We start from the raw sequence: 27,265 nt of genomic DNA, 5'->3' as shown, positions 1-27,265 counted from the left end.
ATTCAGTCAGTGTCTTATGGAAGGAACATTTCGGCTCTTTGTTCTCCTTCTCATGGGCTTTTACGATCATCATTCTCCTTCTAGGATGCAGTCACTTGGTTGTACTCTGTCTTTCAGTGGTTAACAACCTCCTCCATCTCAAGGTTCTGGAGATGCAGTGTTTTCTTCAAGGAGTGGACTTCCTCCTTTGCTTTCATTTTCATGTCCATCTCCCTGCGCTGATCCTCAAACTCCTTTTCACTGTTTTTTGCAGCCTTCACCATCCCTTCCATATCTTTTCATCTAATTTTAGCAGTTTGATATTTAAGCTCTTTGCTGGCAATCAGCTCCTTTAGAGCAACATTTTCTGCAGCCAGCTGCTTGTTTTCTGCTTTGGGAAGAACTCATCGCAGGGCCTGCAGGACTCTGCTGGAAGTGCGTTGGTACTCCTGCACCATTCCAGTGGGTCACAGTTTGGACCATGTTGTTGGGCAGAGTCCTCAAGCTGCACTTGTCCAAGTGTCTGAAAGACAAAAATGTACATGCAGGTAAAAAATACTGTCTCCTGAGAGAAAAATTAAATGGATATCTAAATATTGCTAACAGGATGTGAGAGATGACTTTAGTTGATCTTATTTGATGCCACAAAAACCCTGAATAATCATTCTCAAATCAGCATGTACATGCACTGCAGTATATGTGGCATTTCTCATTGCTTTAAAGTCTTCATATTGATCTTAAGCCATAACAACTACATGTAAATGATTTTCATGCAACAAGACACATTTTCTTTCATCAATCCATTATCTCTTTCCATTTAAATTCTCAAAATACTAAGTGTAATTAATCACGTGACAGACACCTGACTCATTCAAAACATTAAATGCATGTGCCAAAGACTTGGTCAAAACAGTTCTTGTTGATTTCAATTGGTCTTTCTTAAAATATTATGACTTTATTCTTGAAACCTCAGGGTTTCTTTATTTAAAGTGGCCCTTCAGTCATAGAAAACACCGTCAGATGAAATAATAATTGAGTTGAGAATTATTAGTATTTCACAACACAGAAAGGACATACACACAGACAGAGGTTCCTTCCTTTAGTAGATAAAAGACACATTAAATTGGATTAACTCATCTCGTCCGAGACTGGTTGGTTAAAAATGACTTTGCAGTCGCAGTGTCAAAATGACTGCTGTTACTGTGTCTGGGATGGCCAACCTCAGCTTCTTAACAATTTTCTGGTTCCATAACAGCATCTGTCCTTTCATTACCATAATGAAATCCAAGATATTTATGGTAAATAAGAAAACACAGTAGAAATATATAGCACATTATTTCTGACATATCTTGAACGTTGAGACTTTGGTGTGTGTGGCCTATAAAAGTCATGTCTTCAATTGGAAAATGTTGGACCTTTCTTTGGCCAAATGATTATAGAGACATGATGGAGTGTTTATGATGGTGTGTGAGGAAGGAAAAAAAAAAAGAGACTCATATTTTATTAAAGTCTTCCCATTTGTACAAGCTTTATTGCAGTGGTAGGCAAACAGCGGCCCTTGGGCCAAATCTGGCCCTTTAGAAAATATATTTGGCTCCCTAACAAAAGCTGAAGTTTCGACTTTAATAATTTGCATAAAAACTTCAACATAATTCACAAATCTACTGTAGGTAGCAAAATAAACAAGGCTCATGTAAATCCCAGTCAGTGTTACTTCTATGCTTTTCTCATAGGAGAGGCTTTAAAACCGTGGTTGCACCGTGCTATTTGAACAGTGCATGCTGTTGAAATTACATCTAATAAACCACCAGAAATGAAATTTTAAATGTGTTAAATGTCTGTTTTAATTCCACAACTTTAGCCTGTTCGACAATAACAGATTTATTTTTCACACACACAAATAGTTGGCAGTTGAACAGAAACGGTGTGTTGACAGCAGCACTTTCAGTCAACCATGAATGAAGCAGGCCGCTGTGTGTGGATAACAAAGTACGTCTCTAGTTTCAAAGTGCAACACAGAACATATATTCATGTACGAGTCATTTTTAGCCAAATGAGTATTAAAATAAGCTGTTAGCCATCACTTGACATCTGCTCACAGATACAACCCTAAACAGTTATAAATAAAGAAGACCTAAGGGCATGTGTTTCCAACCCTTACAAAACATCCACGATTGAATTGCAGACCCCTGCTTTATTGTATCATACCACTGTATACCAGTGTACCACCTCAGTTACAAACAGGGCACAATAAAAATGAACAAAGAAAAAAGGCTTTGGTTTAAACTGTGCTGGTTAACAGGCCGTCTAATAAAAAAATCCTGAACAAACTGGCCCACGGTTGAACCTGATTGCTGATTATGCATCACTGCTGGATTTCTGCTGATTTCAGCAGTTTGCTGAAGTTAGTTACTGGTGCAGCTCAAAGGAAGAAGAGCTTGTCCGATAGCTGGATGGCCGGCTCTGAGTGCAGGTACTGGCCAGACAGGAAAGCCAGTTTGTGGGCATACTTGCATGGTGCTGGAACACGAATGGTGCCCGGCCAGTTCCAGTACAAATGGCACATCTTGAAAGTCAACCTGGTGTGAGATGAAGTCAACAATATTAAGTGTTTTTGATGTCATGAAATAACGGCAACACTTAACAAATGCCCTGCAGTAAATACAGGAAAAAGGTCAGAGATATTTAACTTTTTTTTGGCAGTCTGCATTTTGTGATATTTAAAATATTATCTGATAAAAATTCAGATCAAATTTCCATCACAGCTGGTGAGGGTCCACTGGCTGCTGTTTCTCATCAATAATACAGTTTTCTATTAAGCATGCACTCAGCTGCCAGTTAGCTAAAACTAATAAAACCTTGAACTATTTCCTATACTAATTCCTATATTAGAATTTTCATGTGTTCATATTTGATTTTTGTATTAAATATGTGCAGGTCTTTTCCTCTTATTTGAACATTTCCTTGATTTTGCTTTTTTCCCCTATAGTATAAAAAATGTGCAGTAAAAGTATCAGATGCCTTGTTTTTTGTTTAATGCCTGCAGAGATGTCTACTGTCTAGTTGTTTAATTTTGCTTCCTCTATTGACATTTGCTAATCTGAATCTCATAAAAATCACTGGCTGCCTTAATAATATTCAATTCAGTTCTACTCAGTGAATAATTTACTGTCCAACTAAGTGACTTCAGCTCGTTGTCTGTCTAGTTAATTTACTGATTACTAGTCTGGTTATTGATTGACTAGTCAATAAGAAGAAATGTATAACCATCTTTTTAACTTTGTTCATGTTACACCAAGAATCTAAAAATCAAATGGCATTAGATTGGACTGAGTTGGAAACATTAATGTTACTTGCTGTGTATCATGTCATCATCACAGTGTATCCTGAAATAAAGTCTATGCTGCATATTCACCATCTCCAAGTCTGACTACTTCCTTTGCAAATAGCTGTGCTAAAGCTGTTCCAGTTTACATTTCTTCATATTAAACATTTCTCAAAATTCTAGCAAAATAAAGCATTTACAACATTTTTATAAAATACATAAATATATGCTTGTAATACAGAATGTATAACTGTTTTGATCTAACTAATAAACTCATACCAGATACCGTTTAAATTAATATGGTCATTTTGTGGAAAATATTTTCTCACCGAAAAATATCAAATATTAATATTAGCTGTTTTAAAAAGGGCTGCTCCCCCATTCATGCAGAATACAGTATATAGAATTAACAACACGTAAAAGTTTACCAGCACTAGTCAAAATGATATTTGTGGGAAACAGTATGGGTTGTCATCACTGTACCTTTGCAAATGGTCTGGTGTGAGGTTTGCCGTGTTGTACAGAGAGATGTAGTGTGTGGGAAGTCCACAGCCCTGGCGAATGTGATGTGCCATCAGATAGAAGTCCACCCTGAATGAAAGAAGAACAAAACAAAGCTTCAGTGTTAAAAAGCCACCAGGAGCACGTGTAGGACGCTGGATTGATTAAAACAGAATTGCAAAGATTATACAGATTTCTTTTCAGATCACTACCTGAAGTTTCTGATTAGCAGGTGGATTTGATAGGAGTTCAGCTTTTGGGATCCTGCTAAAACCACATATATACTAACACAATCCTGTGGACTGCCTGTTTGCTTTCAAACCACAAGCAAAGTGCACCAGAGTCTGAATGGAAGCTTTCATACCAGCTAAGTACTTAAACACACCAAAGCCAACAAGTTTGTTTTAACTGCATCTAGTACGTTAGGTGTGAGAGCACCCTAACTACAACTACAGTTTGTCTTCTACCTGTTTAGAAAGAGGTTCTCGCAAGAAATCATTCACTTGGATATACTAAGACTGACCAGTCTTTCTGAGTGAGGGTGTGATCCAGAACAGTTCCAGGCGGAGGTGTGCCGAAGTTGTTTGAAGCCCAGGAATAGAGGGTGGTGCTGATGCGCTTTTGGACAACAATGAAGACCAGCTTGGGCTCGTAGCTGGGGAACGTCTCAAAGCATTTGATCAGCTGTGGAATCTCGTACTGTTCGACCATCTTCAGCTGACCATCTGACACACCATCCCGATACACCACAATCTTTTCTGGCAAGTTGTGGTTCACCTACACAGAAGAATATGCACATGTATTATGTAAGGCACAAGAAATGAAACATTCATTACAATTCAGTCTCTGTGCTTTTATATGTACATGTGCAGAAGTCAAAACCAATATGGCCTCCGCTCTCATGATATTCTACATATGTTAGGATGAAGTTGGCAAAATAAATACGCTGCCCCTTCCTCCAGGAACAATGCACAGAATGACTTAAAATTGTCAGAGCTGTTGGTCAATTTAAGTAGATTCTAAAAGGATCTGCAAAATAGTACTCTTGGTCAATGTGGTTGCTGTTAAATTTACTGTATTTACTTACTTTGAGAGTTTTTGGAAAATCATATCTGTTCATGCATATTAAACTGGAATTTGTCTATAGTCTTTTACTGCATATTAACTGAATATTTTGTATACTTGTTTGTAGTGTGTGACAGTTATTGGTGAAACAGAGCGTAACTGATCTGTACAGATTGCCCCCCCATGTTTCAGCATGCATGTGAATCGCAGATTAACTGCAAAATTGAATGTGTGATTGGAGACATAGTAAATAAACTGCTGTGACTACAAGTCATGGACAGACAGCGTGTCATTAACAGGGATTTTGAAGAGCAACAACCAAACCAGCATCTAGCAGGTCTGAAGTGACATCTGCAGGTATGTTTACACACTGTTTAATGTGCTGCAGCTGAGCAGCTAATTAGCTATCTAGCTGCGGTTGAATGGAACAGAGAAGTCATCTGTGATCTTTGGCCAAAAGGGATAAGTGGGGTTGAGGAGGATGGGGGGGCTGAACTACAGGACATTTTTGTAATGCATGCTGGTAGTACTGACCTCATAGTACTTCTGCAGTGCAGCCAGTAAGCACACTCTGAAGCCATTGATCAATTCCTCAGTGGGTGTCTGGAAAGTTACTCTGGAGTACCAGCGAGTCAGTGAGCTTGAAAGTAACAAGTCCAAAGTGAAAAGCAAATGCGTTTTATTATTATTACTTAACATTTTACCAATGCTGCAAGAGAAAATGTGAAATAATCTGGTTACTGTATATTCTAAAACAAACATTTTTGGCACAAATATGCAGATTGAATGGATGTTCTAATGGATTGTCTCCAGATACAACCTTCAAAATCTGCTAGTCTCATCATTCAGAAGTGAGTCAAAGCTCTGCACGAGGTAATAATGTGAAAGTTGTGCTGGTAAGTAGTAAATGAAATGAACACTAACATTATGCTTTGTGCTTCACATGAATTTAGGGGATCACTCTAAATATCTATTGATAAAATATGAAATCCTGCACTAACCCAGGAAATAAAGTTTACCTGTTCACACTTGCAACAAAGCCCATGACAGACTGATGAGACTTGCTGGTGTCATGATGGACGTCAACTCCAACCACCATCAAGTGTTTCTGTTCCAGAAAAATAGAGGTCTATATATAACCCATTACTGCTGTCATGTTATAACCCATTATTACATTTCCATGTTAATATATGGCATTATGTTTAATCAACAGTACCTCGCCTTACAATAGCAAACACATTATGGATCAGAAAAATCACAACTAGACATTTTCCCGCACAATGATCAGCCCACTAGATAAACTGTTGCTCTTGTAAGACGAGATAGATACTAACCAGAGGGACACTGACAGTCCACAACTCTCCTCCTAACTTGCTGTTCATCTGCAGGAGAATCTTTTGGGCAATACTCTTCAACTTCTGTTGCTGGGAGATTGTCCGGACATTGATGGCCTAACGACAAATAAGTTAAGTCAGCATTAGATGAAGGAAAGAAAAGACAGAGCATCTACAGCCATACTAGCCGCTCTGTACTTAGGCAGAGCTAATGTCAGCATGCTAACATACTCATAGTGACAATGCTAACATATTGTATTGTATTTATTGGGACCATGTAGTGTTAAACATAAATGTTAACATTTGATGTACTGCACCGGATTTAGCTTAAAGCTAATTTTCATCTGCAGTCCCTTACAAATAAAACATATAACAGCACAATAACAAACAGAACAAAGCAAAAAACACAAAGGACACATTATACAAAGCTACACACAATAGCACATCACATACACCCACAATGTCAGCTAGAAATTAATAATGTAAGCTTGTCAAAATTCTGAGCAGGTGTGTCTTTACCATGTCCACCGTTTTAGTTTAGCATGTTAGCATGCTAACATTAACACTAACTTCATCACTAACACTAATTTGCAAATAATAAACTAGGATATTGGAAAAATTGAAAGTTTAACCTGATGATGGCACTACATAAGAAAAGTTGAGGGGTCACCAAAGTGATTACTATTCATCCTGAAGAGGACAAATGTCTGTACCAAATTTCATGACGATGGTGCCACAGGAACTATGAGGGGATCATCAAAGTCAGTTAGCTTCATACTCTGAGATACTACAATATTTATAGCAATAGTTGTTAGTTTTTTTTCCTCCAACTCTCCAGCATCCATGCATAAACACTTTTCAAACCTGGGAGGGAATGGGGCTTTTAACACAGCAGAGCTTCTTAATGGCACTGTAGAGATCGTCTCTGTTGCCAACCATGATGCACACAACGAGCTGCATGTTGGGCTGTGAACAGATAAGAAATGAAAACCTACACAGGATGGACTTACATGTACTGTAGGCTTGGTTCAGTGGTGACACACACAGTCAATATTTCAACATGGTCAAAATACTTGTGCAACTGTTAACGTTTCATTCTTATGTGCTAAAAATCACTGCATTTATTACTAATGACATGTTACATGCTTGAGGCAACCAGGCTAGAAACATTGTCAGTCATTATTTCTGCAGCAACCACTTTTTTCTCTGTCTTTTTTTTTTTTTGACAGTGTTAAAGATGCTAGAAACTCATTTATTCATTCCTTATGTCATTTATTGACATGGTTTGTTGTTTGTAAATTCATTCAATTCAATATACATCTAAATCAGTGATTGATATACAATAATTGGAGGATAAATACTAGCAAATGGGGTGTTTGACGCGTTTTATTTACAATGCAAATACTAAATTACTATATAACCAATATGCCTCTGAGTGGAGCATCTTTACTTCTGTGCAATTATAATCACATATTAGGACAACATGTAGTAGTAGTAGTAGTAGTAGTAGTTTTCATGTCAGCAGAAGTTGATATGCACTAATATTTTAAAAACATGCCAGTACAGAAATACATCCCTCTCTTGAGTACTTAAGTTAAAAAGTGACAGGCAATGCTACTAATCTAATTTTATGTCATACCTCACTAGTGAGCTGGGAGTGGATGCTCTTGACGTATGTCTCTGTGCGATCGTCCCTCAGCTCGACACGGATGGGTCGCTCCAGTCTTACCCCGATAGGCCCAGCCACCTTGTTAAAGGTGGAAACCAGCTCTTCAGCCTGCTCTGCACAGCGGCGTGGGTAGAAGATGGCCCAGATGTTCAATGGGATCTAAGAGTAAGATGGGTCAGTCAGGTCAAGGCAAGACAACATATAGTTGTAGTCATAAGTTTGGACACATCCTCCCATTCACTTGAATGATAAAGTGTGTCCAAGAGTGTGTAAGAGCAACTCTGGCTGCTGTCACTGCAACCAGAGTTTAGCAATTAAACCTGCAAAGATCACTCAATACATCAACTGTGATAAAATGTCACAGGCTGGGCAAAATTTCTTCCTTACTTCAACTTTCCTGTTAAATGGTTTTATGTCGTGTTGCAGCTAAATTAAGTTGATCAAAAATGACAAGGCAGCAGCCAAGGTTTCTCTCCAACACTTACAGAGCTGATTGAAGCATCCCTGACAATCTCTCTGGACCAGGATAGATCAGCACCAGTAGCAAAGGATGAAGACTGGAGACAGATGGTTTCAAGGGGCAGAGTTCTACCTTTAATCTGTAACAGAGGAAAGCAATACATAATCAAAATAAAAAGAAGTAGAATTCAGAAGATTAGGGAAGGATATGGAGAAATGCTGTTAACAGAGACTTCTGATTTGAAAATGTCAGGTGAAGACATGAGGCAGAGGGTCTTTTTATCACTTTATATTTAAAAATGCTTTAACTGTAAACTAACTGAAACTCCATGTAATTGACCTCCTCATTCATAGGCATAACTAAAAAGCGAGTTTTGCGGTATATGAGTAGCTCCAATCAAAAAACTTAAATGTGCAGATGACGCAGAGTCTTAAATAAAATATGAGGACACTGATATAAGACTCCATCAAACGTCTTTAGTCCTCAGCTGATGCCCTGCAAAACTGTCTGTACATTCCAGAGCTGCTTAACATTAATAGAAAGCTTTGAATGACCATTTGGAGGACCTGGAAAATAGATCGACTTGGTCTCATCCACATATCTTAAATATGGCCGAGGAATGTGAAGATGAGAGGACCCCACCACACTTGTGTCTGAGAGAAGTCATGGGCTCTGAGGTTTTCACATCTCCACCCCTGATCTCTGCCCCAAACCTGCAGCGGGTAAACTGGCGAGGCAGTTGTTTTGAGCTTGCACAGATACCGTTACTGGGACATTTTCTTGAGGTGGGCCAGAGAACACCAGATCACATACCAGGGGCACACTCAAGGAAGGTCAAGGATAATGTATAGCCCCCAGTTGGAATATGGATGACAACAACTTTATCTTCATTTCACCCACTTTAGGTGTTTGCATATTGCCAGTTAGTGGCTTGCATAAAGGAGAAAAAAAGCCAAAGCAGGGACTTAAGTACACACACACACTGAGGAAAAGTGAAAAATCTACATTTAGTAGTTCTTAAATGTCATACTGAGCAGAAAGGCAGGTGCGTAGCCCTTGACACAGCTGAAATGTTGGGAAACATTACTTTTAAGGAACAGTTGATATTTTGACCTTCCTGCCATAACAAAAAAAAAAAAAACATGATTCCTCAGACACAAGACTGAAGTAATTACAACAGGTGGTCATAACATAAACCTATATGATCATTACATTATCTGTAAGAGTCCTGTGTTTCCATGTTAAATAACACTGAGGATATAGTATGAGAAAAATGCTGAAACAGGAATACAGAACAGGGAACAACACTTTTAGTTCCTCCTATTTTTGGAACTCTATTCTGACTCTTTTCACATTTTGATGTGTTGTGTAAACTGACAAAACAAATAAATTGTGGCTTCAACTCAGCAAGTACTGACTGCATCGTTAGATTGAAATGAAGGGGTGTGATATTCAACAGATATATCTATCACATTACACTTCTGAGGGGAAAAAACAAACACTGGCCACTTTGCTGTGCTGTCTTGCCCTGTGAAAGCTATTGTTGCATTAACCATGAACTACAATAAACTACAGCATACATGGTCAGCTTTACCAGCTCTACTGCTGGGCTAATGTTTTACTGTTCCCTGTACAAGAAATGAATGACTTTGCAGAAGGGCCTCACCACCAGGATGTCTGAGCCGATCTCCAGTCCCCATCGGCTGACCTCCTTCAGACTTTCAGGGTTGGTGCTGATGTTCTTCAGAAGCTGCTTTATTGAGTGGGTATGCTGCTCACCACTAACACTGATGTGCATCGTCAGGTCCTACAATATATGGAAAAAAAAAAAAAAAATCTCAGGTATCAACATATATTTCAGTTGTTTTACACATTTTTTTCTTAGGCATCATTGAAACTTGTCACTTTTGTGTAGTGGTTACAGTAGCTACTAGTGGACAACCGATTAATTGGGCCGATATCTGGCATTGTGAGATAATCGGCATTGGCCGATGCCTACGATCATGAAGCTGATAACCTTGTGGGCGATGATCATGGTTGTGAATTCTTGTGGTAGATAAAAAGGCTCTACATTTGACTGCTAGAACCTCCACTAATGTTAAGCAGTGTGCAGAGATGACTGCCACATTCATACACCAGTCTTTGTTAATATAAGCACACAGGCCACGATCTACACGATTTCGGCTAAACTGGGAAAAACAATCATTAAGCATACAAATTTTAAAAATACATATTACAGTAATATGAAGAAGTTAACAATGCCCAAGCACACACATTTTGATGACATGCATTGACAACATTAGCGTGGAAAAGAGGAGCAATTTGAGGGAAATAACATATTGCTGTTGAATGAAATAGAGATTATTCTCAAGCCTGTGCTGTCAACCTAACATGTTATCAAATATCAACAAGCATCATTTACAAGCTTGCTTTGTTGTCTCATTAAGAGTCTCAGATGAAATGATGTAATTGGCGGTCGCCTAGCAAAGGCTGGCACTTTATTTCTGTGGGTATCACACTTTTCAAAATCAGTCAGCCAGAGAAACATAAATAACTATTTATCTGTATTACCACAATTACCAATAGAGAAATAGATAATCTTTATTTACATTCAATAATTATTGGTATACTTAAAATAGAATAATTATCGCAATTTCAACTGGCACTACATTGATGTCCACTTATGGTAATAATGACAAACTAATGGCCTGTCACATCTGATGATGTAAAAGCCATCTTAATTATCTCTGACTGCTGAGTGCTAAATGACAGTGTTGAAAGCTCGGGCTTTGCAGCTGTCAAACGCAACAGCTTCACAGACTGATGAAATGAGTGGCATCATAGAGGTTTTACTCTCAACTTCTTAAATAATAGACTCAAAACATTATTATATGCTTAAAACTGGGACATTCAGACTACTAATTTCCTGCAAATTATCAGTCATTTACACTCAACTACTACGTAGCTTGATGTAAACAAGACTGTTAGAAACGGACGTATGATACAGCAAAAAACTCAACATGCTGATGGACTTTCTGAGCAGCAAAAAGAAGCAGTCCAATCTGCTGCTGGTTGTTTTATGATTTAATTTAAACAATGATATAATCTAGGTTATGATTAAATCAATGCTCTTGGGTTTTTAAATTTTCACTCTTTAAATAGTGATTCTGATATAAAACTAACTAACTTAGTACTAACTAAGTATAAAACTAAGTGTTCGGGCCTAGGGGACAGCCAGTCCTCAAAATCAGAATTAGGAAATGGATTTATTTGCAGTTCATCCATAAGTGTCACACAATGTCTCTCTCTGGTTGCTGGTAGTTATATGTAACAATTATATTTTTACAATACAGTACCTTTTGAAATGGTACATATTTTCCTTCACTTTATACAGCACAATTTCTAGTTGTAAAGAAAATGTATGTAATGTGTTGTGCCTCATAGTGTTGGGGTATTAGACCAGCCTAGTAGGACAAGACAGTGTTTCCCCAATAAAAAGGGTGAGCAGCAGAAACATGATGTGAATGCGAGCGGAGCAGAGGAAAAGTTAAGCAGTAAGTTGTCAATCTGGCAGTAAATGTACAGTACAGACTACAGTTTGTCAGTTAATAAATACTCATCTATCTAAGTTAGCAACAACACGTTAGCTTAACTTGACCAGGCTCACTTAAGGTGGACCTAAGGTGGACTGACTTTTAAGGTGGATCAGCAATTCTCATTTTAGTGTCAATGTCAGCTGCTCTTTAACAGAGAACAGAGAAATGTCTGGCTGATGAGTCTCTGTCTTGAGTTTTTCATGCCCCCACATATGAAAATCCCCCCCCCCCCCCCCCCCCCCCCCCCCCCCCCCCCACCGCTCCAAGGCAGTCAACCTAGGGGAAACACTGCAGGAAGATGGAGCTGACACATCAAACTTACCTTCATTGCTCTGAAGTCCTTCCTCATTTTCTCAGGGATTCCTGTCATGAAGGAAAGTTCTGGTACTAAAAGGATCTCTCCAGTAATGACTTGCTGCAATAAATGAAAACTTAACATTAACTACACAATTACATGGTTACTGCTCATGTTTATATGTTTAACATTATTTCCATGTTGTATTATTATGCTTCTGATAGATAGATAGATAGATACCTTTTTTTTTTTTATATGTAACAGGTATTACTGATGTCTGAGTGCAACTTACAGGTGAAAATATGGGAGAGCTTGATAAGACGAATCTAATTCTGTTGTGATTATTTTTATTTTGTGTGCATGTTTTAAATCCTGATGTCTTTTAAATTATAGAGGATTCAATACTTATTGTTGCCACAAGGGGGCATTTTGATGCAAGAAATGAGTTTATGTCTTCTGAGTGGTCAACTGTAAAGGGCTAAATTTCATCATATATTGCAAACTACAATTGCAAAACACCTGTGTGTCTTTAGCATTTATGTTAAAATAACTGATGTGGACGAGAGGTTTTACCTTCCCTCCTTGCTTGGACCTCTCCTTTGGCCGATGCATGAGCAGAGGTTGGTCCATCTCTTTGATTGTGATCCCATAGTTCTTGCTGTTGCAATGTGGAAGGCCATTTAATGACAATAATTAATAAATGCTTTAAGTAAAACAACAAGACAAAAACTAATGGCCAAAAATAATGAAGACCACCATTGCTGTTCAAAACAAACCACCACTGTTTCAATGCCCATGTACACAAAACCTGCTGTTCTTTTAACGGTATCACAGTGAGAACAGTCTCACCTGTAGTAGTCCACAAATGTGGTTTTTGTGCCATCCATCAAAGTGAAAGTGTCTCTGGGTGACTTGTTCCACTCAATGGCGTCAATGCGGTAGGTGCGGTTGTTGTAGCGGGTGATGACGATGCTGCCGATGAGTTCTTTGGTGCATTCGTCTTGGAAGTTCTCTTTGCTCTGCTGGTACAGTGTGTTCCTGGCAGAGAGCAGCGGATTAAAGGTCAGTGTTTGTCTCTTTAAAACAGTTTTTGTTTAGTATTGCCATTTGAGTTTAGGTCAAGATTATTCTGTTTATAAATGATCTATAAATGCACTAAGCTTGTTGCATTTATCGCTGCTCTCCAACTCACCTCTTAACTCCAACCACATTTCCCAAAGGAGGGCTATATTCACAGTTCTGTCTCAGAGGACAGACGCACTAAGAAAGTCTCATATCTTGTAGTCTGATATTTAAATATGTATGACTGTATCACAGAATATTACATTTATAGAGCGCTGTGTGGCTTGTGTCTTAGTGTATTCAATGTTTAAACTTGTATGAGCACGTAAGAGTGAGTACCCGTACAGCAGAAATAGAAATTTATCTGCCAACTTGATACGTGCTAATACGAATGGTACGTAGTGCGTGCCGCTGCTGATTTGCTGTGTGAACTTACATGACATCCAGCACGGAGTCATTCCGCAACACTTTGTGAGACACATCCACACACAGGTACAGGCCTCCATCTGTGCGTTTGATACAGGTTGCATAGCCTGGCCACACCTGCAGCCTACACAGACAGACAGGATAACGAGTGGACTGGATTCGGCGTATTAGCTGGAGACTGACCTCTGATATGAAAATGCAACTCAGTATTTACCGCTGTTTTCCAAGAATGACTGCGCTTTCTGGATCATAATGATTTCGCCCGACCAGCTTCAGTCCAATGATTTTCATGACCCTTGAGAAACAAGAACGCTGGGTCATGTCCTGTCATTTGACAATCCTAATACTAACAGATAATAGCAACAGCATGCTTAAAATAATTGGTTACGTTTCTTTACTAAGCACTCTGGATGACTGTATATAAATATAGACGATGCGTCTCTACTTCCTGCCACTATGCAAAAGTTAAGCCAAAATATCTCCTTTCCGGGAGCGGCCATCTTGCATGTGTGATGTCATTTGGAGCCAGAGTCTGTGTCGGAGTTGGAGGTTTGAAAGCAGCTGTCAATCATGTCATCACATCCCCTTTTTATATTTTCAGATAACTAATTAAATATAAACTTATCAGAAAAACAAGGACTTGGACAAACAGGAGTGTGATACGAACCTAAAATGACAGAAACCATCTTTGACAATTTGACAATTAATCAAGATCAATTTGGATTTTTTTGTTTGGCTCATGTCCTATGCACTAACACGGAGGAGGCTGGATTTATGACCTATACTGCAGCCAGCCACCAGGAGGCGATCAAGATGTTTTGGCTTCACTTTTAGGGAGCTGTCATGACGTCCATATTTATTTATAGTCAATAGTTTAAACATGACTGACTAAACTGACACACAGCATTGGACAAGCTGAATCTTTATCAAAAGTGAGAAAAAAACCTCTTCCTTAACACCAAATAACAAAAATATGCCCAACTGTATTATATCATGTCATTGTGAACGTATGGAGGGTAATGACAGCATTTTTCTTAACTTGACAGGTTAAGAAAAATATTGCAGTTATTCTTTATATCAACAATGTAGATTTTGTGTGATTTTGTTTAACACCATCTATCTGAATATTGAGGAAAAAAAACAACAACTTGATAAAATTCAACTCAAAACTAAGTGATCAATCTTAGAGCAGCCTTTTTACCTCCTCAGCACCACATTGTAGAACGGGATGCACAGATCAGAGTTGGGAGGCAGAATCTTGGTCATCTGGATTTTGATGTGTATTTCCTCATTATCGGTCCGTCTCAAACTCTTGAGAACAACCACCTGCACAGGAATCAAAACATTTTGCAAAACAAGCAAACAAAAAAAAAGGTATCTGGTGTTCAGCACTGTGACAAATTTCCCACTGTACAATTCAAACACAATGAAAAATCAATACATTGAAACTGTCAAAACAACTTTCTATAGTTTTAGAGGTATGTAGGAAACCAGATACACCGCTATTTAAAAATAAACTAATTTTCTCATGAAAATGAACTTATTACATGTTGTGGGTGCCTTCTAACTCCAAGACCTTTCTTATCCCTGTTACAACACTTCAGCCAATCCGACACGCTGAGATACCTACGTCATTCAGCTTAACAGGCAGGTAGAGTATTGAGCCATCAAAAGCCACTACTTCCCCTGTGGTTGAGCGGTGATCTTTCATCATGCCAAAACGCATCGCCATTGACTCGACATTTGGGCTGAAAGATAATATTGGAAATACACATGACTTCTATAAATACATACAGTGCTTTGAGTCCCAATTACCAGTATTGACTGAGAACATTGATTCAACAAATTGCTGCTTTGGAACAGCCTTAAGCATGTCTCCTCTGGGATTTTATTAACAGCTTTTGTTACTTCAGTGTAAGAAGTTTTAGGTTCTCCATGTTCATTTTTGTTCCGTGTTTAAGATTCAATTAACCATCAACATTAAAACAAATACTTATATTTCATAGGAAAATGTCTAAAATTTCACACATTCCATTATTGCCACCAGTATTTTTTGTTGTTGTTTTTTGTTGGCTGCTGAAGAGAGGAAACGCACTGAATGATAAGTGATACTTACATGAACGTAACATGGTACTGATAAACAGCCTCATTCTTGCAGCGAATTGGGACGTGGTTTGAGCCAATAGTTATAGGAGCTCCTTTTGTTCCAGCTTTATTAGGTGGCTCGCTGACCAGAGTAGAATATACATGCACAAAAAGATCATTTTAGCACAACAGCACAAGACACACTAACTCCAATCATATTGCAAGATGAGTTGTATATCTCTGTAAAGCACGCGTGACACAGCAAGTCCACCTCAAAGAATTAGCATTGATGAAGGCTGACTGATCAAAGGCATTCTGTTGCCTCACATATGTAAAATGCTACACTTTAAAACACCACAAAGACCAGATGAAGGCCGGCTGACAGCCAGCATGCAGATGCTGTATGTTTTATGTAAGAAGAAATATCTCAACTATAATCTGTATTTATAATATCAATATACTACATTAATAATATCATACGCTGACAATACAAATTGAGAATGTAACATTTTGATTTGGATAAGTAAAAATAAGGTGGATAAATAATGTTAAGAACAACTCTTAATATGCTAGTTAAATTACTGATTTGCCTTAATGAACATCCAAAGAGCTCTCCTTCACCAATTGCCAACAAGCTAAAATGGCCCAACGGCCTCCAACGAGGCTGAACAGCCGCTACACACACCTAACGGTGAGTGAAGGTCAGCTTGGTGTGTCACAACCCAAAGAGGTAAATTAAGGTAGGTAATGTAGAGAAGTACACTTACCGGACTGCCTCCATTTTCAGCTCTACCTTTCCTGGTGCAACAGCAGAAAGCTCCAGCACCTCTTGAGTGGTAGAAACAGGGGGCACGATTCCTACACATTATTTGCATTTAAACATTTTGTACTCTTTCTTCTTTATCACTTTTCAGGTTACATATACTATTACAAATCTGGTTTACAAACACTTTTCAGTAAATTATTGCACAAATTGAAAAGAAATGACAATTTAAAATAAAAATTCTCGTAATCGTATTTTTGTGGATAGTTTAACAGTCACAGAGACTAAACAGACTTTGACCTAGCTGAAAGAAACCAAAAGGTTTCACATCTTTTGAAATGTTTCAAGAGTTTTTCGTTCTTTTTTGAAGATTTCACACCTGTGGAGGAAGCCTGCGAGTGCAGGGGTGCTTGTGCCTCAGAGGTTGGAGAAACAGTCTCGACATGTCCTGGAGGAAAAGAAGGAAGTAAAGGGCGTCCTCGTCCGATTCCAAGCTGTGGCATCGCTGCTCTTCCGAGCCCCACCATCGTCTGATGGGACAACCCTCGGCCAGGGAAACTGTAACAATTTAAAATCCGTGATAGTCAGTGTTGCATATCAGTTTTTAAATGCTGATAATGATTGCAGTACTTCAGTATCAATGACAGTTCTTAAACAATGATGACACACTTGACTGTGAGCATGAGGAAATCCTTTGTACATACTGCATGTCATTGAAAACACCTTATCTACAAAGGCTACAAGTGAAAGCAGCATCTCACAGCTCAACACACAAAGTATGAACTTAACTGTGTAAATCTGAAGACAACGTACATTACAGTCCTGCGATAAATCCTACTTTTATGAAGGTTAAAATGTGTAACTGTTTTAGAGAGAACTTTTTGCAGTTTGTGGTACAGTTGAACTGTATTGCTTTATACTGAATAGCATTTCTAGTACTTAATCTCACTGATATAAATGACTCCCAAGTAAAGGAGAGAGAGCACGTAAGAAAGCCTGTTAGTGAACACACTGGATCTTGTCACTCCTCTTTCTCCTACCTGCTGCCTCTGCCCATCACCTCTTCAGGTTGGCTAATGCTCTGTGGGCTACTGATGACACCTACTGGGACCCCTTGCTGCTTCACTTCTCCCATATCTCCAGCTGCTCCTCTTCCTGTGACAAAATTGAACAACTCAATTCTTATGCATTCACAGTGACTTCCTATGGTTTGTATGCATGCTCACATTGATACAAGTTAAACCTGCATTAGAAGTTGATATGAATGGGTAAATGAGTGTCAGCCCACAGAGGTTTGTGACTGTTCTTTCCTTTCTGTCTTTAATAATCCTATGACCTCTCTAGCTCTTCCACAGAATAGTTATATGTTCCTATTCATACACCTGCAAACCTTGTGGCACCTGTGTCAGGTGGCGCATGTAACAGAGTTGAAGCAGTTACTCTCAAAGACTTCTCCCTGATGTACTGTGGCTTGGCTTGTACCTTATTTCATCTTTCAAATGAATAAATGTAAATGTCCTCTCAACCTTGAGTTTTACAGGCTGCACTCACAGCCTGCCTTTGGCACAGAGGAACAGATGTCTCTATTTTGGATCATTAACTTAATTTAATGATATATTTAAATGCCATTTAAGCATCTCTCCAAAGGCAGACTTTAATTAAAATATTTGTTAATTGTTGGTATTTATGAATTTAATTTATTGTATTTCTGAAATTCCTAGTAGTGAACGTTGTCAGTGTATCAATTCCCTCTCACACCATACAGTTTCTTTGTGTCAGGAGAGGGTGCCAAAGCTTTATGCATGATGCTATTTACGGAAGATACTGCATTACTGATATACTAAAGATTACCCTGTAATTGTTTTAAAAAATAATCAACATACATAAGAAGTTGTCTATAGATGACACACCATCTGTCCTTATCTGACAATGTTAACAGCCACCACTGTCAGATTGTCCATTTATCAATAAATCAGTAAAAATGGCACCAGCCTTATTTAATGTTTTTCTCTCTCTAAACACACACCCACTGGTAGCGTCCCTCTTCCCCATGAGGTCAGTGAGGGCTCAATGCCCATTCCTCTAAACATGGAGACCAGTGCCCCTTCTTGTCCACTGGTGGGTGTATCAACCTGTAAGCAGACAAAAGCTTCAGCAACTCTTCATGTAGGAAATACGTATTTAGAAAACATGCACGTGGTATGTGTATGGACATATTTCTGGTTCCAACTACCTCTTTTGTTGTCAATGTCGACGTCTCTTCTGTTTTGTCTCGCGTCATGGTTTCACATGGAGGCGTCTGTCCACACGGAGGCTCCAGACTAGGCAAGATTGTGCCTCTCGCCACTCCTACCTTTGGTTCGGCTGCCGGGAAGAACAGTCCTCTGGCTCGGCCAAGTCGTCCATCATCAGGCTGCACCAACAGCCCTCTAGCCCACCCAACTACAGGTTCTGTAATAGGTAGAGTTACTCCTGGTCCTTGTGGGGTATCGCCATGAGTGAGAAAACCTCTGGCTCGTCCTACACTAGGCCCTTCTGTAGAGAGTGGCAGCCCTCTACTACGTCCTACAGCCAGTCCCTCAGGCTGTAGTCCACGTCCGCGTCCCAGCCAAGGAACGCCCGTCATACCACTGTGGTCAGGAGGCTTGATTGGATCCATTCAGTCAACTTCTAATATTACCAGTTAACAGAAGAGTTAATTGCAGAGGAAAACAGACACAATGAAAGTTTTTTAAAGTCTCATTAATAGTCTACCACCAAAGGAAACGAGGCACGTCAAAGGTTGTCAGTTGGATTGTAGGTAACAGTTTAAACAGGCCCACACTCAACATAGATGTGATTCACCCAAAAATGGGTTTAAATCTGATTGTCCTGGCCCAGCTCCAGCTTACTGACGAAATTGAAACCTATCAGGTAAGCACTTATTCAGGCAAACTGTACATGCAGCTAAACAAGTAACCCGAGCACGCAGTGTCTCCATGTATTATCATAATATGACTAGTTTTGCGATATTTTTTATTATTTCATTAGTCTAAATAACCAGGCTGCTCAGTGACCTGGTGGTACCTCTCAGGGCTTCTGGCTCAGTAACATGAGGTGCGTCTACTGGTTATGTAAGATGCCCTTTTGTAAATCCTCACTCAGACAGATGGCCTTTTCTGTTCAGGGGATCAACATGTGGAACTCTTTACCCACAGAACTCAACATGGACCATGACTGGGAACATTTTAAACTCAAACTGAAACGCTCTTTAAAGAGGGATCAGTCATGTAGACATGAGCGATGTGGTGCCTGTTGTTTTATGAAATTTTAATGGTATGTTTGAGAGTTGTTTGTGTTTTGTGCTGATTTGTGTGTACTTTGTTGTTGAGTTTCGTGTTGTAATGTGTTTATATGTATTGTTGAGTCTTGAGCAGTTTCATATGTATTTTACTGTTGAATTTTATATATTTTTCATTTTTACCAAGTTCATGCTGTGTCCCAATACAAATAAACATTAACTAAAATAATAAACCTATAAAGACGTTTCTCATTAGGAAAATCTAGATCCACACCAGAGAGAAACTGATGAAAAGCACAAGGAGTCAGATCTCTGCCTACATACAGTATTGCAGCAAAGCACTGCGCCAAAATGCAGTCCACTAAGTTAGCCGAATTAATAATGCCCTGGTTATTAATGGAGATAACACAACTCAGGCCTAGTGATACCCAATATACAAAAATATTAGTTTAAGACCAGTTTACTGACACCAAGTCATAACTCCTTTACAGCTTGGTGGCAAAATTACGCATATTAGGGTAACATTGGGAATGGTAGTCAATTCAATATGCCGGAAAAGCACTTAGGCAAAAGGAATAAATTTACTGATATCTAAGTCAAACCCCCGAAAGAGGTTAGACTTACATATCAAATGAGACATATACAAATGAGAAATGTGTTGGAAACAGAAAATTGAAAAAATATTTTGTGAGACCTCGTGGCAAATAAGCTAGCAGTCAAGTTTTATCAGGTAAATTAATTAGCTGTGTTATCAGATAAATTAGTTAGCTGATGTTATTTATTATCGGGTAAATTAATTAGCCGGTGTTAAGTATTATCAGGTAAATTCACTAGCTGTGTTATCAGGTAAATTAATTAGCCGGTGTTCATTATTATCAGGTAGATTAATTAGCCAGTGTTAACTAGACATACTGGCTCCTTACTTCATCTGGTTGCCTCTTGTTTATACATTTCTCCCCACAACAATTTCGCAAAAAATAATTATTTAGATAACGTTATTTGTCCATTCTTTGACTGGGTAGCTCGGCTATCTTACATTATTCCTTTATTATTCTTCGTCAAAATATTAGCTTGTCAGCCAACGTTACTAAATTTGTGTTAGTAGCTAGCTTAGCTAACTGAAGCACGTGTTCCAGACACCGACACAACTCGGTCCCGCTCGATGTTAAATACGACCGAAACTCACTTAGAAAACTCAGCACTGTTACTCAAGTTGTTGACAAACAATTATAACATAATATAACTCAGTACTTGTGGTTGGAGTATGATAACTTACATATTATCGCGGAGTATTTCTCTATCCTGTGGCAAGGTATCCAATCCGTCTACGGTCCAACGGACAGATGGGCTGATCAATAATATCTTCCCTCCGATTTCCTTATTGGATGGTCAATACATTCTACAGCAAGGCATTGGTTTACTCAACCTGTCAATCTTTTATTGTCAGTTTACATGTGATTGGGAAATATTGTTTTGTCTCCCTCTGGTGGTCTACACCTGTGTACCTCAAGTGTATCACACCTGAGCCATCTAATCTAATTCAATAGTAATAAATCAGTGTTAAAAGTGTGCAATTGTAGTGTCTATACAATGTGTGGCATAGTGGGAGATCCATAGCACGACACCAGTACCAGCCCAGTTTTGTCATTGTTCATGTTTATGTGTAGACATAAACAATGCATTGTGTCTGCAGGCAGACTCATGTGGTGCAGTCCGTGAGTCTCCCATCAATTAACTAAATAATAATGACATTATTGAATATTGATACCACATACATAATGCAATCAAGCCAAAGCATTGCGCAAAACCAGAGATGAGTTCTTTAACTGAGAGGAACTTTCTTGGTTATTATTTAGTATGGCATGCTTCTTATTCACACAATTAGACATGTGAGGCTGGGAGGTAACACTGCAACTTTCTGCTGGTGGCCAATAAACAGCCGGTTGAGGCATAATGTCAATAATGTCTTGGCACAGCTTGGTGGTGGTGAATAATATGCTTGAGAAGCTCAGCCATATGATGACATTAAATCTCATTTACTGCCATACGTTAAGCCAATTGTATCTTTGATCTATGTGTTGTAAAAATTTTCACTGTCTCCACACATTTGTGCAATACGTACATGGGAAAATTGACTAGTAGAAACTGTAGACTTTCTTCTACAACAGCCTAAGGGCTGTGACTCAGGCTTACACATAATAATAAAAAATTTAAATTCTGGACAAAGCTACATAATGTTACTGTGTGATAAAAGCAAACATGTGCTGAGACAGTTGACGTTTATGAAATCACCCAAATTCTGCACTTTCCCAGCAGTTTATGGCATTCATTATGAATAAATAATAATAGCAAGTCCTATGATTATTTCATGTTTTCATTAATTGCCTCACTTCACAACAGATGTTTATTTTGGATGCAAAATAGCACAACTAAAAGAAAGGATACTCATGACGAAAAGATGCTTTACCAGCTACTCGAGGTCAGCATGTGTGTCTCTTTGGTTTCAGTGGAGGTGGTCTAATATTCTTCAAAGTCAGAAGGCCCACAGAGCTTTGGTTTTCAGGCCACCGATCAGGCATACCAGTAATTAGTCTTAGACTCTACTGAAATAATCACAAAAATGCCCTTAGGGGTATTGAGGAGATGACATTGTGGTCACACTTGGTCTCTGCAGGAATAAATTAGTCACTGTTCCAAAAAGTAATCAGTCCTTTTATATTAACTACAGTGTTTCAGGGAGTGACCAGATAGGATGGTGCATTTCATTGTCTGTTGGATAAACTCTCTTGGATTCAACTTTTAAGGGAAAACAGTTATTAACAGCTAGATGTTATTTTTAAATAGATTAACATGGCTTTTCTATTTCTATAAAGTCAGTATTCAAAGGATTCACTCCCATCTTTGGTGCTTGGATTACATCTCATCAAAAACTGAAAGAGAAGCTGTTTGGGCTCGTAAATGATTTTAGTTTTAAAGGATGTGTTGCCATCTACTGACATATCAAGGTAACTGCAAATGATATAGGAATCAAATTGACCTTCCATTAATGAATGAAAGTCAAAACTGCCCCCCAAAAGTTCCTCCTTAAGATTAAACCAACATCAGAATCTAGAAAGCTTGACAGAGACAATCACCAAATTGTGTGAAATCACAGTTATTGCAACTTGTGTCACAGCAATACATGAATATTTATGTATATTTTGTCTACTGATGCACTCACTGTATGTGGCTCTGAATAATTAGCCCAGCAAAATGTGTCAAATGTAAATGTAAAACAGCTAACAAGTTGTCAGCAGGGAAGTTTTATTTCATTCTAATTAGAGCAGACCTTGTTTCACATTCATGGGGGGTAATCAGTGATCAGTAATTATTTACATGTTGAGAAGAAATGTATAAACCTGTAGGAGTTTAAGGAAGTTTGTGACCTTGCATTAAGACTTCCTGCAGCTGGAATAATCTCAGCTAACAGGTCAAAAATATATATCACTGATATCCCTTTAAGCAAGGCAGTTACAGCCGTACTGTTTCAGTGGTGAACAACAGATATAACAGATAGATGCAGCAGTTTGTAGGTGTGAGTATTTTGCACAATAGGAGTGTGAATCAGGTTCAGTGTGCTTACTCAGCATGCCTAACTCCTATTTGGTTGACACTTTTTTTTTTCTAAACTTACCAATTTCCCACATATACAAACACATAGGAGCAACTTTGGGGTTCAGTGTCCACCTTAAGGACCCTTGGATATGTGGACAAGAGGAAACCCCATGATTAATGCTAAATCTGCTTGAGTCACTTGACTTATATTTGGCCACAGATACGAGTGACCATGCCTAAGTCTGTTCAGTTATTATTATAATGACCTGTAAATAACATAGATGATGTTTTTATACTCAAGATAGAGTTTCTTCGTGTTCATTTAAGAAAATGCTTGACTGAAGAGATCAGAAGAAAATGAAGATCAGAGCATGACCCTTGCTGTGACTCTTTCTCAACTATTTCTTAAAAATTGCTCGAAGTGGAAGCTGCTAATAGAAGCTGAAAGTAGAGTCAAACATTAATTTATGGCTCTGACTTAGCAAATGGAGTTTTAACCTCATAAATATGTAGCAACCTAAAGTGTTGGCAAATGGATTTAATAAGATGTTTTATTTTTAATGAAATGACGTCTTTCTTTGTTGTTTTGCATTCTGAGTTTTGACACAGTATCTTTTACAATTTGTTTTTCTGTACTGAAAAAAAAACAATCACACTACATGCTGTCAGTGGACTTAAAGTTTTATTTTAGATGTTACAATTAGACATTTGTTTCTTCAAGATCACACTTTGATTATACAGCAGGTAGCTGAATGGGTGATGTATTGATCAGTTGTGATCTCTCTTCCTAACACTGACAATCTCATTTCGGTTCAACACGTCAGCTACACCAGTTCAGACCTTGATTTTGAAGTATGACATCTTCACAAAAGTTTCATGACCACAGCAAATAATTGACCCTGTTTACCTGATGAAACTGTGATGAATTTGTGTGGTTTGAAACTGACATTTATCAGATGTGAATATGTAAAGTAAGGTTGATAAGTATGTGGAGTCAGTGAGAAAAAGGGGTCAAACTACTCTTAAATTCTGAGTTTACCTTTAAAGCTTATAAAAAGCTTGTAAAGAATAGCCTGTTTCAAGATTCAAACTAATTTATGAGTGTGGATTATGTTTTTATAGTAATGCTTGTGTTTTATAGAATTGTAATTTAAAGTAAACATTCGTCTGAGTTCAGCACTATAACACTCCACCCGTCATTTCTGCAGCTAGGCAGCTACCTCTGGAACAAATGTGTTTTTCTATTCTGCTCCTCACTTACATTTTCTTGTCATGATGAAATTACCTGTTTGTCGCCCAGTGCCTGCTCCGTCCTGATTGTGTCACTTTATTAAGGTCATGTTCGCAAATCCTCAATTTGCTGCAAAGAAAACAAGATAAACAGTGTTTATCTGTCCCCCTTCGGCCTATGAAGAGGGACAGTCTCCACCTGTCTGCCTTCAGCCATAATCTACATCTAGAACAGACATTTGACTTCAACTCACTGACTGATAACATTATGCCAGTCCATGTCAGAGGCACAGACGGGCTCCAAGCCACCATAGTCAATAACATTACCTGTCATGTCTAATGCAGCATGTTTGGATGAAACCTGAAGGGCTGCTTTTGGTGGTGTGTTCTGACATTTAAGCATTGGACAGTGATTGACACCTACGTATGCTGAAATTACAGGTCAAAATGTAAAACCTGGTGGTAGCCTGAGTCGCCAACATCTTTACTTAGTGTTTTGGTTACATTAAGGCTCTTACTGTCCAATCAGAATCTGTCTTGTCAAGAAAGGTCACATGGGGCTTATTTATTGGACAGAGTCTTAGTAACCTGACATCCACACAGGCCACAGGGGACTTTGTCAGTGAGGGGGATCAAAACAAGTTTTGACTTTTGAGGTCATTTCCTGTAATTGGTTCAGATTATGCTTTCACTTTTGAAGGACCACACTGTAGTTTTATTAAAGAAGCACACAGGTCTGCATTTTCAGCTGTATATGTTGCACCTATATTGGGGTTTGACTGTCAGCAAATTAAATGAACAGCGTTCCCGAGTTGGGTGCGGACTCCACTGATGCCTGGAAGCACCACAGACTCACCCATACTCACAACGAACACCTGGATGCCTGTCTGCTGTATGTGATCAGTTCCACAAAGATCAAACAGCTCCACTAAATGTTAAGAATTTGTAGCTGTTTCATTTGAATCTCTCTTGTCATACTTTCTTCTAACCATCTCCTGTTCTTGCTCCCAAAGCAGGTGTAGTTCCCTACATGTTTTAACTCCTCTCATTACAAGACCCTCAGAAGGTCTGAAAGAGACATTGACATGCTGACAGGTTGCTTTGCATAAGCCCCGAGAGCTTGCCTCAGAGGCTTTCCACCCTGGAAACCCAACCCATCTCCTCTAACATCTACACGCTGGTAATACCCTGAGCATAAATGGACCAAATTTCCATGACAGCAGGAGGTCTAGCAGAAACTGCCAACAGTTGCATGCATTAATCTGATGTGACAATCACTACTGACCTGTCTGTCAGACTGAGTAGTAGGTAATGGTGAGTAAAAGGCCAAGGCTGTGGTGGCTTGCATCTGAGTTGGGGGTGGAGGAGCAGTGATAACAGTCAATGGGGGGTTTGTGGGAAACAGCACCGACCCCTCCATAGCCAGAGGGGACAAACACACCACAGCTGTTGCTGTCTGGACGATGATGCAAGCAGCCAAAGTCCTGGGAAGCTTTCCCATATGTCCTCGCTGTCTCCCAGCATCGTCAGTGGTGTTGGATTTTCCCTTTTGATTTGTCATCAGTGCTTAAAGATCAGGAGCCAAGGCAACTGAGAGAAGCAGGAGCACATATAAATAGAAAAGCATGATGTCCACTACAAAAGAAAACCCTCTTCAATTAAAGTGGTTTTGAGTTATTCTATTTATAATCAGGTGATTTCTGCTCTTGGAGGCTCTGGCAAAATGCCATGAGGTCAATTTCCTGTCTCTTCTGGAGTCTTGAGGGAAATGCAGGGATTTTTTAAGCAAACATTTCTGCATGTATATGTATTTTTTCCTCTAGAAAAGGCTTTACAGGCTTTAAAACAAATATTGGCCACAGTGGTGCCAGCCACTGAACATTCTGATGCACTTACTGATATATATATATGATCATATTACTGTATGTGTGATGGGATTTTTTTCTGATATTAACTCACAGTTATAGCCAGAAATACTATAAAAAAGACGTTAGATTCTATTCATATAACTGAACCAAAAGAACACCACATTAGATTTTTTACTTAGAATTTGATAATAGATTATATTTAGATTTTTTTCCTGATTAGTAAACTACGTTAACTGTCTACAGAAGGTGATGAGCACAGTTTGAAGAGGGAACCCTGTGCCCTAATAAATAGCCACAAAACTATTTTTCCAAAGCACGCTCGGAGCTCTCTGAATCCACTTTGAAACCGCTGCTCTATCCTTTATATCCCCTATGCGTTCAGTTAGTAGGCTGTCTGTGCGTCCTAAATGATGCGTCACATGGATATGTGCTGTTTGCTCAGCGCAACTCCCCAAATACCCATATTTGTCGGGGAAGTGCACTGAGAAACAAGCACTTCTGGAGCAGCTATTCACATTCTGTAATATTTCTCATTTTCATAGTTTTGGAGTACAAGTTATCTCGCCCTGTAGGGATGGAACATGTCCCTGTCTAGCCCCTCATCAGACGGACCATCTTTAAACTGAATGCAAAAACAAGAATCCTCCTGAGTTGTTGACAGCTCTGATGTGGTGCAGTTGCTACAGACTCGATCTAAAACCGCTGGACAAGACCCGAAAGCAGGTTACAGATA

The 27,265-nt window shown here is 38.8% G+C and overlaps 1 protein-coding gene across 1 annotated transcript; it reads right to left on the bottom strand.

Annotated features, from left to right (window-relative positions):
- Nucleotides 1–1,477: 1,477 nt before the first annotated feature.
- Nucleotides 1,478–21,276, bottom strand: piwil2 (piwi-like RNA-mediated gene silencing 2). Its single transcript, XM_044365353.1, has 24 exons — nucleotides 21,117–21,276; nucleotides 18,794–19,259; nucleotides 18,587–18,692; nucleotides 17,601–17,715; nucleotides 16,940–17,118; nucleotides 16,565–16,655; nucleotides 15,829–15,939; nucleotides 15,343–15,460; nucleotides 14,914–15,038; nucleotides 13,927–14,007; nucleotides 13,723–13,836; nucleotides 13,074–13,262; nucleotides 12,798–12,882; nucleotides 12,252–12,344; nucleotides 10,000–10,140; nucleotides 8,359–8,472; nucleotides 7,844–8,032; nucleotides 7,069–7,170; nucleotides 6,205–6,321; nucleotides 5,890–5,978; nucleotides 5,405–5,510; nucleotides 4,329–4,582; nucleotides 3,788–3,895; nucleotides 1,478–2,558 (listed from the first exon to the last, which is right to left on the bottom strand). Exons 2-24 carry the CDS (start codon nucleotides 19,217–19,219, stop codon nucleotides 2,402–2,404), a joined length of 3,210 nt encoding a protein of 1,069 aa, XP_044221288.1. The 5' UTR covers nucleotides 19,220–19,259; nucleotides 21,117–21,276; the 3' UTR covers nucleotides 1,478–2,401.
- Nucleotides 21,277–27,265: the final 5,989 nt, after the last annotated feature.

This window comes from Thunnus albacares, chromosome 2 (assembly GCF_914725855.1).
Source record: "Thunnus albacares chromosome 2, fThuAlb1.1, whole genome shotgun sequence".
NCBI lineage: Eukaryota > Metazoa > Chordata > Actinopteri > Scombriformes > Scombridae > Thunnus > Thunnus albacares.
Note: the sequence above shows the minus strand (reverse complement) of the source record. Positions and strands in the feature narration are given on the sequence as shown.

Bases quoted from the DNA above. Each gene is read 5' to 3' on its own strand.
- piwil2 (XM_044365353.1), bottom strand. From the start codon at position 19,219: ATGGATCCAATCAAGCCTCCTGACCACAGTGGTATGACGGGCGTTCCT. The intron at 8,473-9,999 runs GTGAGGCCCTTC...CCTCTGTTACAG, and splicing joins TCGGCTCAGACATCCTGGTG to ATTAAAGGTAGAACTCTGCC. The intron at 7,171-7,843 runs GTATGACATAAA...ATCTGTTCACAG, and splicing joins ACTCCCAGCTCACTAGTGAG to CCCAACATGCAGCTCGTTGT.